At 38.8% G+C, this 12,235-nt stretch overlaps 1 protein-coding gene across 1 annotated transcript in view; it reads left to right on the top strand.

Moving 5' to 3' along the window:
• Positions 1 to 12,235, top strand: part of PARD3B (par-3 family cell polarity regulator beta) — a 923,861-nt gene that overhangs the window by 513,254 nt on the left and 398,372 nt on the right. The window contains 1 exon segment of the mRNA XM_032480017.1: positions 4,871 to 5,056. Coding sequence (XP_032335908.1) covers positions 4,871 to 5,056 — 186 coding nt within the window.

Here is a 12,235-nt window from a genome sequence, read left to right as displayed (position 1 = left end):
GCATTTCCTATTGGACACTTACTCATATGTATTAATTTATTTATTCAACAAATATTTATCCAGTGCCTATTTTTGAGTTTGGCACTGTTTTAAGTAACAGTGATACATTGATGGAAAAAAAAGAAGAACAATATAAAAGTTTTTGCATTCAAAAGGCTATTTTTAAAAAGTAAGCAAGCAACTAGACAGTATAAGACAAATGCAGTGGAGAAAAGGCAGGTCAGGGCAACGGACATGGGTAGGGCGGGACTGGGCAGGGCTTACAACAACTTTAAACTGGCCAGGGACATCCTCACTGAAAAGCTGACATTTGAACAGAGAACTGGGGGTAGTGAGGGAATGAAAAGCTGACATTTGAACAGAGAACTGGGGGTAGTGAGGGAAGGAGGCCTGCAGGGGTGTGAGGGGGGAGCACACCCAGCAGAGGGAAGAGGTGATGCCGAGGACTGGGGGCAGACGTTAGATGCGGTAACTTAGAAAGTGAGGATGGGAGAGAAGGGAAAAGGCCAGATAGTTGATTCTTAGGACACTGGTGTCCTGGGATTGGTGAGATGAGAAGAATGGGCAAAGGGTCTTGGAAAGGAGTAGAGAGCGAAGTAGTTGAACACCGAAAAGAAGTGTCCCAGCATGGCGGGAAGAAGGTGTTTCAGGAGCAGAGCTTGATAAAGTGGGTCTAATGCTACTGGAGATCAAGTAAGATGAAAGCTGAGGATGAACTGACCACCGGATTTGCGAACATGAAGGTCACTGGTGACTGTAAGAGGAGCTAGTGTGTACACTCACATGCACCCGTATTTACAAAACATGTACGTATTATATATACTGTGTGTAGTTCTAAAGAATAAATATTACTGTAGGGTATATAAATACTGTATCTAATATACATGGTATTAGAATACATGTTTGTGCTTGTGTGTACCTACTGTGTGTGTAAACGTGCATGTGTGTTATAGAGATGTGTTTACTGTCACTGCACTTGGCAGTACAGTAACACAGCACATGGTTCTTAAATCTTCATAAATTCCTTTTAAAAACATTTTTTCATAATGATTGAGAAATATTTGGGGAAAAAATTATAAAGAAGAAAATGATGGTTCATATTGCAGTGGAGGTAGGTCACCGAGTGTTTTCTATGCAGGTGGATGGAACGGTTGGAGGGCGGGCAGGCAGATGAGTAGGTGTCTGAATATGTGTATAGAGTATATGTTACATATTGAAATGCACTGTATATAAGCTTTATTTAATATTGTGCTATATTTTCATGATTAAAAGTCTTTGTGTCAGTACTATCTTATATAATTCTATGACTCTTAATAAAAAGTACAAAAACAGTATATAGTTAAGCATAACGAACCTAACGAACACAGCTTGGTGGGCTGCATTTTTCTGCTGGGTTCTTTATGAGTAAAAGGCAGCATTTTGTATGTAGAGCAATGATTTAATATTCATCACTTTTATACTCTGTTCTTCCCACAAAGTTCATGTTTCTGCCCTGGAAAATTAGCCGCCATATAGCCAGGGAGATAACTAAGTGCAGACTTCCTTGGTTCATTTTGACCATCTCAGGGGTCAGTCATGAACCTGTGAGCCTGAGACCCAGTCAGCTGCAGGGGCTTTTACTGCTACTTGGGAACTTACCACCAGATAGCACTGAGGTCCCAAATGCCTCTCTGAACCCTGGCTGTCTTGAACTTAGCTGCATTTGCAATTGTTGATTCAGGGCAGTGGTGTTCACTCAAAGGTGATTTTGACCCCAGCGGGTATTTGGCATCGTCTAAGGGCATTTTTGGTTGTCACAACTGGGGAGGGAAGTACTAGTGGATAGTAGCCAAGGATTCTGCTAGATCATAATGTCCTACAATGCACAGGACAGCTGCCATAGCAAGGAATTATCAGGCCACAGATGTCAGCCATGCTGAGGTCAAGAAAGCCCAAGTTGAAGATCCTGTGTGGGTGGCCCTGGGCAGGTGCTAGGGCATTAGACCTGGGCACATGTAGTCGAGGCATCTGGACATCCATTCTGGACCTGGCTCTTGGAACCTTAAGGACTTGGTATTTACAGACATGGCCTCTAGTGGCAAAGAATAAGAAATAATGAAGAGACAGAAAATAAATTAATGAAATTCACATGATTTCCCTTACCATGTCAGCCTTTTTGGATCCAACCCCCCACCCCAATTACCTGTGGGTGGAAAAAGCCAGGGAGACTCCTGACGAAGTGAGGGAAGGGGTCTTGTCTAAAAGACAGGAAGCCCGGGAGGGCCCAAGGTCTGGATGTGCCGCTGCCTTTGGGCTCATGCTCTCACTAAGGTCCTGCATTTGGGGCATTTTCCCTGCTTCACAATGCAGTATGGCAAGGTTTGAGTTTAGTTTTCAGAGTTGCTAGTTCAAACCAAAGTTATCAGGAGGAAGCATTCAGCCTATTGATTTTTTTTTTTTTTTTTTTTTTTTTTTTTGCACGTTAGGTAAAGGGACATTTATTTCTAACAGAGGAAATGGCTGTGTTAACTACAGTAATGGCTTCCTTCGCCATTGGGAAGTTTGCTATTCTTAGATACCACTAATTATAACTTCATAAGAAAGATGTAAAACATCAGTATAGTTGGGTGGAGAATGTGAAATTGAATGATGTCTTACTGTCAGACTCCAAGACAGGAATCTGTCTTGGAATTTCTAGTGGCTAGGTCGAGTCACAGCGACCCTCAGAAGTTGAAGAGTAGTATAGCAGTTAAGTGTCTGTCACAGGAGCCACACTGTCTGGGCTTCACAAAGCTCCAACATCGATAAACCTTATGGACTGTAAGCATGGTACTTGCCTGTTGCATACCTCAGTTTCCCCATCTGTAAAGTGGGCATCATAATAAACCTCACAGGATTGCTGTGAACCGTGCAAACATTGTTAGCCACTGGTTTACTTTTGTTATATTTTCAGCTCTCAGATATCAGGGACTTAAAAAGGGTAAATTAAGTTTCCAAAGAAGAGAGAACCATAGTATCACCTAGTGTCAATTTTGTTTTTACCACTTACGTAATAAATGAAAGGGGTTTGTGCAAATAGTTGTTCTCAGTCTTACTGGGAATTAAACTCAATTGACAAAAGAAAACTGACTATGGAATAAAGTGGTTTGAAGGTATTACTCCAGCAAAACTTGTCTTTGTGTTGCTTTGTCTCTGGTAGATAAAAAGCCAGAGAAGCTTTCTAGTTCTTCTCTAAAATAGTGTTCACAAACTTCTAGTGAAAATAGCCTTTTTTTTTTTAAATTTACACTTTAATTCAGTGGAACCTGATTAGTCTGAAATTAACCCAATCTCAGAGAGGCCTGGAAACATAAATGATTTTGAAATGTTATAGATTCTAAACTGGACATTTTGGAAGGCAAAAATGAAGGCTAATAATTTATATTTAGTATTTAACTCTGGCATTCCAATGGGGAAAAAAAAAAGACAGCTAGTTTGTATCAAACAATGGGATTTGTTTCTTAGATAATAATATGATAAGTTAAAGAGCCAACCTGTAATAGGTTTATTAAATTAAGCAATAAAGTTTCATTTCTTTGAAACTACCCATTGTCAAAACCTTTACAGCTAACTTCATTTACAATGAAATTAAATGAAGGAACTATTTCTCTACAGCTAGACATGGACTTCCTCTGTTTTGGGAGGAGTTGAAAATGCCATGTCAGTGGATCTGGCTATGATCAGACCTCTTCATCCTGTTTTAATTGTGGGTTATTTGCTACTTCTGATTTTATAGCTGTTATTTTGTGACTGACATTCAGACATTCATGGTAATTTTTAAAATACATAATTTTACATAAGCATCCCTCAAAGTGACCTTAAGATGAGAGTCTCTAGACATAATTACAGAGAGGAAGGAACTACCGACCTCGAGTGAGTTGATGGTTTCCAGGGCTATCTCATTTTCAGATTTTTCAGTTAAACACTGGGGCAGAGTTTCACAATTCTGCAAGCTTGGGAAGGATGCAGAAGAGGCACCTGCACAGTTTGTCATGTGGGCAGCACCTCTCTCCCCGCTGCTGTGTATTTGAAAACACGAAGGACCAGATATGATTAATCGCATGCTTCTCCTTGAAGACCTGAACCCTAATTATGCCTTTTGCCACCATACTCTATATTTTTTTAAGAACAGCTATACTTGTGGCTAGGTGTCATTTGTCAAAGAGGATGTGAATGTTTGTTATGCATCATCAGTTTTGTTTAGGTGCAATAACTAATTGCCAGCGAGTTATACTATCCAAAAAGCAAGCTTAAGGTGCGAGTTTTGACAAAATGAAATTTAATTCCGTGATGTGTATTAAAAATCGTATCTCTAACTTTAAAATTAACATTTTGTTTTTAGTGCTCTATATCTTACTGACAGTGTTTATCAGTAGCATTGCTTCAGTGGTAAATGATATGTTTTAAATGATATAAGCCAAATATTCCCCCAAATTTTAGCATGTTTCTGCACTGATCTCTGCTTCTGCATCTGTAAAATGGAGGTGTTGAGATCACGTTATCAGTTAAGATCTTTTCTGGTACCTAAGAGTCCCTAAGTAATGTCTAATTATTGAGAATATTCTGCTGAATTTCCAAATATGGAATGTTTCAAATGGTATGACTGCCTTGCCAAAGAATCCTCTCTGTTGACCATCACCAAATATTATTCCCAAGAACTGCCCCCTTCCACTCCGTTGATGTGGTGGTGGCCCTCTGCAGAGAGAGAAGACCAACCTTTGCCCACTCAGAGCAGGATTACAGCTTTTAGAGGTCCAGTCATCCCATCTTGCCATCTGCATCCGTGGTTGGCCTTCTGAGCATGTAAATATTAATATTCCCTTCACTCTTTCCACATGTGCTTCCCCAACAGAAAGGAGAACCTGACTGCTGTGCACTCTCCCTGGAGACAACTGAGCAGCTCACCTTTGAGATCCCCCTGAATGATTCTGGTTCTGCTGGTCTTGGGGTGAGCTTGAAGGGGAACAAATCTCGAGAAACTGGAACAGACTTGGGAATTTTCATCAAGTCCATCATCCATGGAGGTGCTGCTTTTAAGGTGAGTAGGAAAGATGTTTGCACATTGGTGTGAAGATACTTAGAGATGTAGCTGTTGTGCTTGGGGACCAGATGGAGAAAGTGTCTGAAGGCTGGAGACCACTGAGGCTTTTCTGCCAGATGTTGGAAATGGACATATGAACAGATCTGAGCAGCAGTTTGTTTTCATACTTTCAGTGGTTAATTTCATGCCCTGGAGATAGTTCTAACAACCCATTATGATTAATATTCTTTCTTGAATTCTTTCTATCATGGTTAGGATTCCTCCGAATTTGTAACCTAACAAAGTTAAACCTAAAAATACATAATCAGAAAAAGCAAACTTAAAAACAAGTCGACATCAAGACAACAAATAGGAATCTGATACTTCTTGTGCTTGTGAGAATGAGAGGTCAGTGGAGTCTGAGAGTGACTGTAGCGTAAATTGAAGGTCATTCATCGCATTTTATCCAATGGAAGATGACCGTGGTGCCAGGAATGCGTATTTGCCTTTGAACTTGGAGAAGCTTACATGTTTCCAGATAAAAAGGAAAGAACGTGATTCTGCCCTTTCACACTGGGGTGGGCAACGTGATCGTAGCTGTCCACTTAATATAATGGTTAACTAGATTTGCCTGGGTTCGAATGCAACTCCACCTCCATGTGCTCTAACTAGCACAGTATTAATAGTAATACCTAATGTATAGGGTTGGAAGGATTAGATAAAATACTATACACAATGTGATTAGAGCGGTGATGTGGTTATAGAGAGGGGGAAAACATGTTTGTGCGTATCATCAGCTATCCTCACCACCACCATCATCTCACGATGTACAGTGAGATTTCCAGGGTTTGAATCCTCCCTTAACATCTCACCCTCGGTGAATGTAGGCAAGTTATCTGTCCTCTTTATGCCTCAGTTTCCTCATGTGTAAAATGAGTAAAATTCATAATGCCTACCTGCTAGTGCTCTTGTGAGGACAAAAAGAAAAGAAAAAGTGCCTAGCGCCATGCCCATGATAAACTTTGATTAGCCATTAGCCATTCTTAAACAATCTGGATATGAATAACGCATGTCCTCTCCCACTCACAAGCCAAGAGGGCCTAGTTAGAATTTGCAGGAGCCCCCAGTTCTAGGATCCTGGTTTTGTTGAAGCCTTGGTCTCCTCCCACTTACCATTCCACTTGTGCTTCAGACCTAGGCACTGAGCTAATGTCTGTTATAAGCAACGTGTTGTGGCTAGACAACTCTCTAATGCACTCCTTGGATCAGTTAGCTTCTGCTGCATATTAAGTAATGACAAAATTTCAGAAATATACCTCTGTAAACCTTCATTTTCCTCCTGGCTCTTCAGGGCAGCTAGAGAGGCTCTGATTCAGGCTGGCATGTCTCTTTCACAGCACAGATCTACAGATCTGAGTGTGCACCACGTGTTTCAGCAGGACTTGAACTGCCAGGCTAGTTGGTGTCAGAGGGCCAGCAGCAGTGGCTGAAGCTCTTAAGTTCTGGGCTCCAAACTGGCACACTGTCACTCCTCAACGCACACCAGTGGCCAAAGCAAGTCATATGACTGAATCCAAGATCAGCCCGAGGGGTAGGGAAACAGTCCACCCATGGTGAGGTGATGGCAAAGGTCTGGATGCAGAGAAGGCTGAAGAACTGGGGCCAATCATCCAGTCTATCAGCCTCTCCAATCTGGCTCAGAAATGCTGAACGAGGAGCAGAAGGGAAATGATAGTAATAACAACAACATCAATTAACATTGATACTGTTTTGTGCTTAATGTATGTGGACCCTATGTCAAGATTTTAGACAGATTCTCTAATTTTATTCTTCACATTTCCACGGGATTATTACCATGCCATGTTATCAAAGCAGAATTGCAGATTGCAGTGGCTACTGCCTGGCTTATGGTCTCAAAGCCAGGAATTGCTTAAGCTAAGATCAGAATTCGGGGAGTCTGACTTCCGAGCCTGTGCTGCGCTGTCCTGCGATGAAGGCTCTTTGATCTCATCTATTCATATTTCCAGAGATCAGAGGCTGTTGCCCTGGAGTTGTCTTATGTCATGCTTGTCATCCTTAGCCAAGCCATCTAAACATGTGCTGTGTTTGAGGATGAATCTTGGTCATATTTGTGGATACCAGCTTGACATCTTCTCATTCCTAATGACAGCTCTATTTGCAGAATGTATTCCACGTAAAATTGAAACTGAAATGAAGTTTTGGAAATTAAAAGCAAACATCTTAGTTTTTTTAATGGGCAATAACTTAAGCTCAAGCAGATATTGGAGAGCAGGTTTAATATGTATATCCACGTTTGCATAAGTGAGCATCTCCTTACCTAAGCAGTTTCTAACAGTCCTGTTTCTTGAAGAAAGATTTCACTTTCCATTTGTGTAAATTTCTTTCCTGACACTGGTCTGCTGAGTCAGACCATCACACCATTAAAAACTACCGGACAGCATATTTATAGCTGATCTTAAATCGTAAGCGGCATCAATCATGAATTTAGCCTTTTTGTGAATGTTTAGTTCCATTTGTCTTGTTTACTTTTTGCCGTGTAGAGGGTAGAGGCCTAAACTTTGCTCAAAAGGAATCTGATTAACTGGGAGGGAAAAAAGTATTTGCTGTTTCAATAATCCACTGTTACTCCTCAGAAAACTGCCACCTGTTCTGTGATTCAGGATTAGGTCTTAGAAACATTGTTTTGAGACTTTGTTCCTTTCCCTGTTCAGAAGATACACATGTAACAGACTGCACTGTCCCTGGGGCAGAGGGGAGATAAGCAGGGGTAGCATCCACTTTAGCATCTGGCCCAAGATTTTTTTACCTGAAATCAACAAAATCATCTTTCTGCCAGAGCACACTCTTTTTCTCCGGCCCTTCATACCACTAATTGGTTATCAAGGTGTTTTCCCTTTAGGGAAGGTGGATTTTTGAAAACTAAACTACTTTGAAAAGTATGACCAAATTCTTCCTGTGGATTCTGTGCGCTGTGTTCTCCTGGGGACTTCCACTGGTGTAAACAAAGATAGGCTACTTCTTGCCAGGTGTAGAACTGCTGGATGACTGTGACTATAATTGAGGGCATCTTTTTTTTTTCCCCTCCTCTTTCCTCACTGGTTGTTGCTATCATTCCATCTCTTATTTGAGTCACTTCTAATAGAGATGTAAGTCTCTCTTTGAAAATAAAAGCATCCAGCTACCCTATAATTCCCTCTTGAAAGTGAAACCCTCACCTACTCCAACAGCAATCTAACAGTATTTTCACTCTATTCAGGATTATTCACGTGCTTAATCTCACCTTAATATTTAAATTCCAGCCTGCAAGTCAAGAAGCAAAGCCCAGACACTCTTCCCTGCTGTTGTCAGGCAGCAGCAGTTGCCATTTAAGGTGGCTGTAGGCTGCGGAATCCTTTGTAGACCCTCTGAAGCATCTCTCTGAGCTGTACTTTTCAGTGTACAGCCAGTGACCACTGACCATAGCAGCCAAATGCAACTTAGAGTATTGATGCTGATTTGCTTAAATAATAACATGCATTAAAAGTCCCTGGTTTCATTTTAGTTTTGGTCATTTTTCCTGGGCATTTGCCCCTGAAGTGTAATGTAATTGCTTCCAGAACCAAATTATGCTAGACACAAGTATGTATGATCACTTCTCATGAACCGAGAACTATGAGTGGAATGAAATTAGGATTTCATGAGGATGCTTTTCTAAAATTTCCTTTTTGTGATTGGAATTTAAAGTGAATGTGTTGTTGTTACTGGTAAATGAAATGACATATTGTCTTTGTTGCAGTCAGGAAAAAAAACTTGAGAAAAATATTCTTTCCCAAAATCTACATAAAATGAGCTTTTCCTTTTTCCAAGGAAGCACACATAAAAGTCTCGATGATCAGTTTGAAGACCTCAGATAATTTCATCCTCATTTGTTAAACATTTTGAATTCTGAGATCAGTGGCTTTCTTTTGCTTTGCTTGTGATGTACTAGTTAACTGAATATTTTTTAGAGACAATGCCTTTTTACATCTATTGACTACACTAACTTAAACTGCTTCTTTTTCTTCTTTTTCTATCTTCAAAATGAATCATTTTTAGAAAATATATAACTAGAATAGTGATATTTTTAAAAACTAAGGTAGAATATTAACACACTATGTAGTAAGAATAAAAATCCCATGGAGTCTGTTGTGCTAATTTTGAATGACGTTTTTTATTTGAATATACTCACTGTGGAAGTGGAATGTGTTCTATTGAAACCGTGAAACAATAATGTGAAAAATTAAAATTTAAAGGCAGTTTTTGCTAAGGGAAAAATGCCATATATCAGGCAGATTATTTAAAGGCTCTTAAATAGAGAGAATGAATTTAAGAATACCTGTTATTCTTTAGAAAATTAATTAGCCAGGTTTGTCCTTAAGAAATACTACTTGATGATGATGAAATTAAATGAAAGAAAAATGCCTGACATAGCTAATTGCAAAAGCATGCACTCAGAATATGAAATAGACATAATTTAAGTAATTTGATTCTTGTGTGCTAAGGAAATTTGGAATACTCGTTCTGAGAGATGCAGAATTGCACAATCTACCATTTAGTAATGGGTAAAAAAGAAATTTTAAGTAATACAGGCAATCCCTCTATTTTAAAATGACTAAAGTATGAACTTTTGGAAAGTATACACAGTTCTAGAATTTCCAGCAACACAGTGCTTAATCCTCAATCTCCAAGTCTCTTCGTGATACGGAGCAGTTAACAGCATTCAAGCCACTTAATAGAAGTGTGGTAGGAGTTCTTAGCTTGAGTAATTCCCACCTCCATTTCTGTTGGTTTCTATAAATCATGTGGTGGATCTATAATTAATGAATTCAAAGGAAGATTAAAGGGACAGCTTTTTAAGGAACACAAGTGTTGAATGATTTCCCAACTACCCATTTTTCTGAAAATTGATAGTGTTTTCTATGGGTGGGGATCTGTAAATATCATTACCAGTAGTCATGTCGTCCAGGTTCTTACCTCTGACAAAAGGACCATACTGCCTGGGTATGTAAATAGCTTTATTGCAAATTCTCAGCTGTTAGAAGCCAAACTCTAACATTTCATCCAACCGCAAAAATGTGATAGTCTATGAACAATTAAAAGAAGAACTTCGCCTAGAAAAATTCACCATCACTGTATACCAATAAAAATTTTTCCTTAAAAAAAATTACTAACTTCAATGTGAAAAAAAAAAATCAACTGTTATGCCAACTATTTTAAACCGATTTCCTTTTTACTAAAAAAGACAAAAATATTAGTATGTATTAAAATAATCCAGCTTATTATTTATCAGTCTTCTGCAATAGTAACTATTTTGTAAAGATATAATGTAACATTACTCTTAAAAATCCCACAAAAGCAAGTCATTGCTTTTCTTGCCCATTTTTAATCACTTTTACATTTTTATGAAAATAAATTTATATCATGCTGGATAAAATTTTAGAACTCTGTATCATTTCGACATATACTTGAACTCCACGATTGTCTCAATAGGCTTGACAAAATGTAAGAGTTGGTAGACCTCATCAAAAATGAAATTATAATCTATGAAAGTTGATATAACATGATCATGATACTTTGAAAACAGTACCTTTCACCTGAAAAGCTATATTCACCTTCATTATGAGTATTTACAGGAGACACTGAGTTCATAATGCAATCGGAGTTTTGTTCTAGGCATTCTGCTGTGGGTCCAATTTTTTAGTGACCAGACTTTTAGCAATCTTAGCACAAACGATAGTGCACATTTTTAAGTGAATGCATGAGATCCTTTCATTACATTGAAAAGGCCTCTGAATTTCCAATCTGTTTAGGCATTCATGTAGAAGCTTCTTGATTCGTTTATAACACATACACCTTAATAAGTTTTTATTATCCAGTGTTCTAGACTTTCAAAGTAAACTAAAAATAGAAAATCAAGAAGGAGAGAGGAAGAGATGGAGAGGAAACTGAAAGGCCAGGAAACAAAAAAAGAAGTGTGAAACAAGCACAGAGCGCTGTTGCTGCAAAGTAGACCAGGGAGTGTTTGTGATGACTCTAAGTCAGTGCTTCTGAAACGTCTTGCTGAGACAATTAGAAGGTGCACTAATGACTATAGTAAAGGCTGTAAGTTGCAGTATATTTATTTATATACCATATGTTTACAGAAGGTGTTTTAAACATATAAAATGTTTATATCCATTTTGAAAACGTTGTGTCAGAATGGTTTGAATTATGTATATTCTGATGCTTTTAAAAAATACTCTTCAGTCATCTTTTAAAAAAAAAAAAGTCTCATATGCCAGTAAATGGTATGCTGAGTAAATGGTATGTTGCTGGAACTTCACTGGTTTGATGTGTAGAAATGGGGTGAGACTCTTAAGATAATAACTGAATTAGATAAATTCAAAATTTTACAATAGCTGAATAAGTGGATGTTGAGCCAGGATACAGATAGTACTTGACAGCTTCACTTTTAGAATTACAGCATTTCTCAGAGCGTATGCCAGCATACCCAAGCCAGCCTGGGCTCACAGATCTCTCAGTCACAGTTTGTAAATTACAGACTTTGTCCATTGTAGGTGGAACTGACACCAGGTCCAAAGAACCCGAATGAAAGATGTTTCAAGGGACTCAATGTAGCAAGCACCTCTTGAACAGGTACAGCAAGTCATACAATATAGAGCAGACTGCAGACTGAAATTTAAAAAGGAGTAATACAGGAAGCAGAATAAATACATACATAACTCTAAAAGATAAGGTCTCTGGTAGACAAATATAAAAGCATCGTGAATGTTGAGATGGAGCAATTCGTTGTACCTGTGAAGAAAACTGCAAATGGAAGGCATTTGCTGAGCTTTGTTTTAAAGAATAGATATTCACAGGTGAGCAGGAATGCAAAGGGCATTTTGGAGACAAGAGTGTGGGCCAAGTCACCATGGTGTATACACCGCAGTGCAGTTTGTTGTTTCTGGAAAATTGAGCTCTCATTGGGGAAGAATGGTGCTGTTCATATTGGTAGAAATTGTGTTAGGACAGATGATATAAAACATTGACCAGTGTAGGTGGGTACCCTTCAAGACAAGAACGTACATGCTGCTTTCTAGTCTTACCAGCTTTCTTTATTATCTTTGTTTTAAAAACTAGACGTTAAAATCTTGATTTATTCTTTTCCTTTCATTG

The sequence above is a fragment of the Camelus ferus genome, chromosome 5 (assembly GCF_009834535.1).
Source record: "Camelus ferus isolate YT-003-E chromosome 5, BCGSAC_Cfer_1.0, whole genome shotgun sequence".
NCBI lineage: Eukaryota > Metazoa > Chordata > Mammalia > Artiodactyla > Camelidae > Camelus > Camelus ferus.
This window is presented reverse-complemented; position numbering and strand designations above follow the sequence as displayed.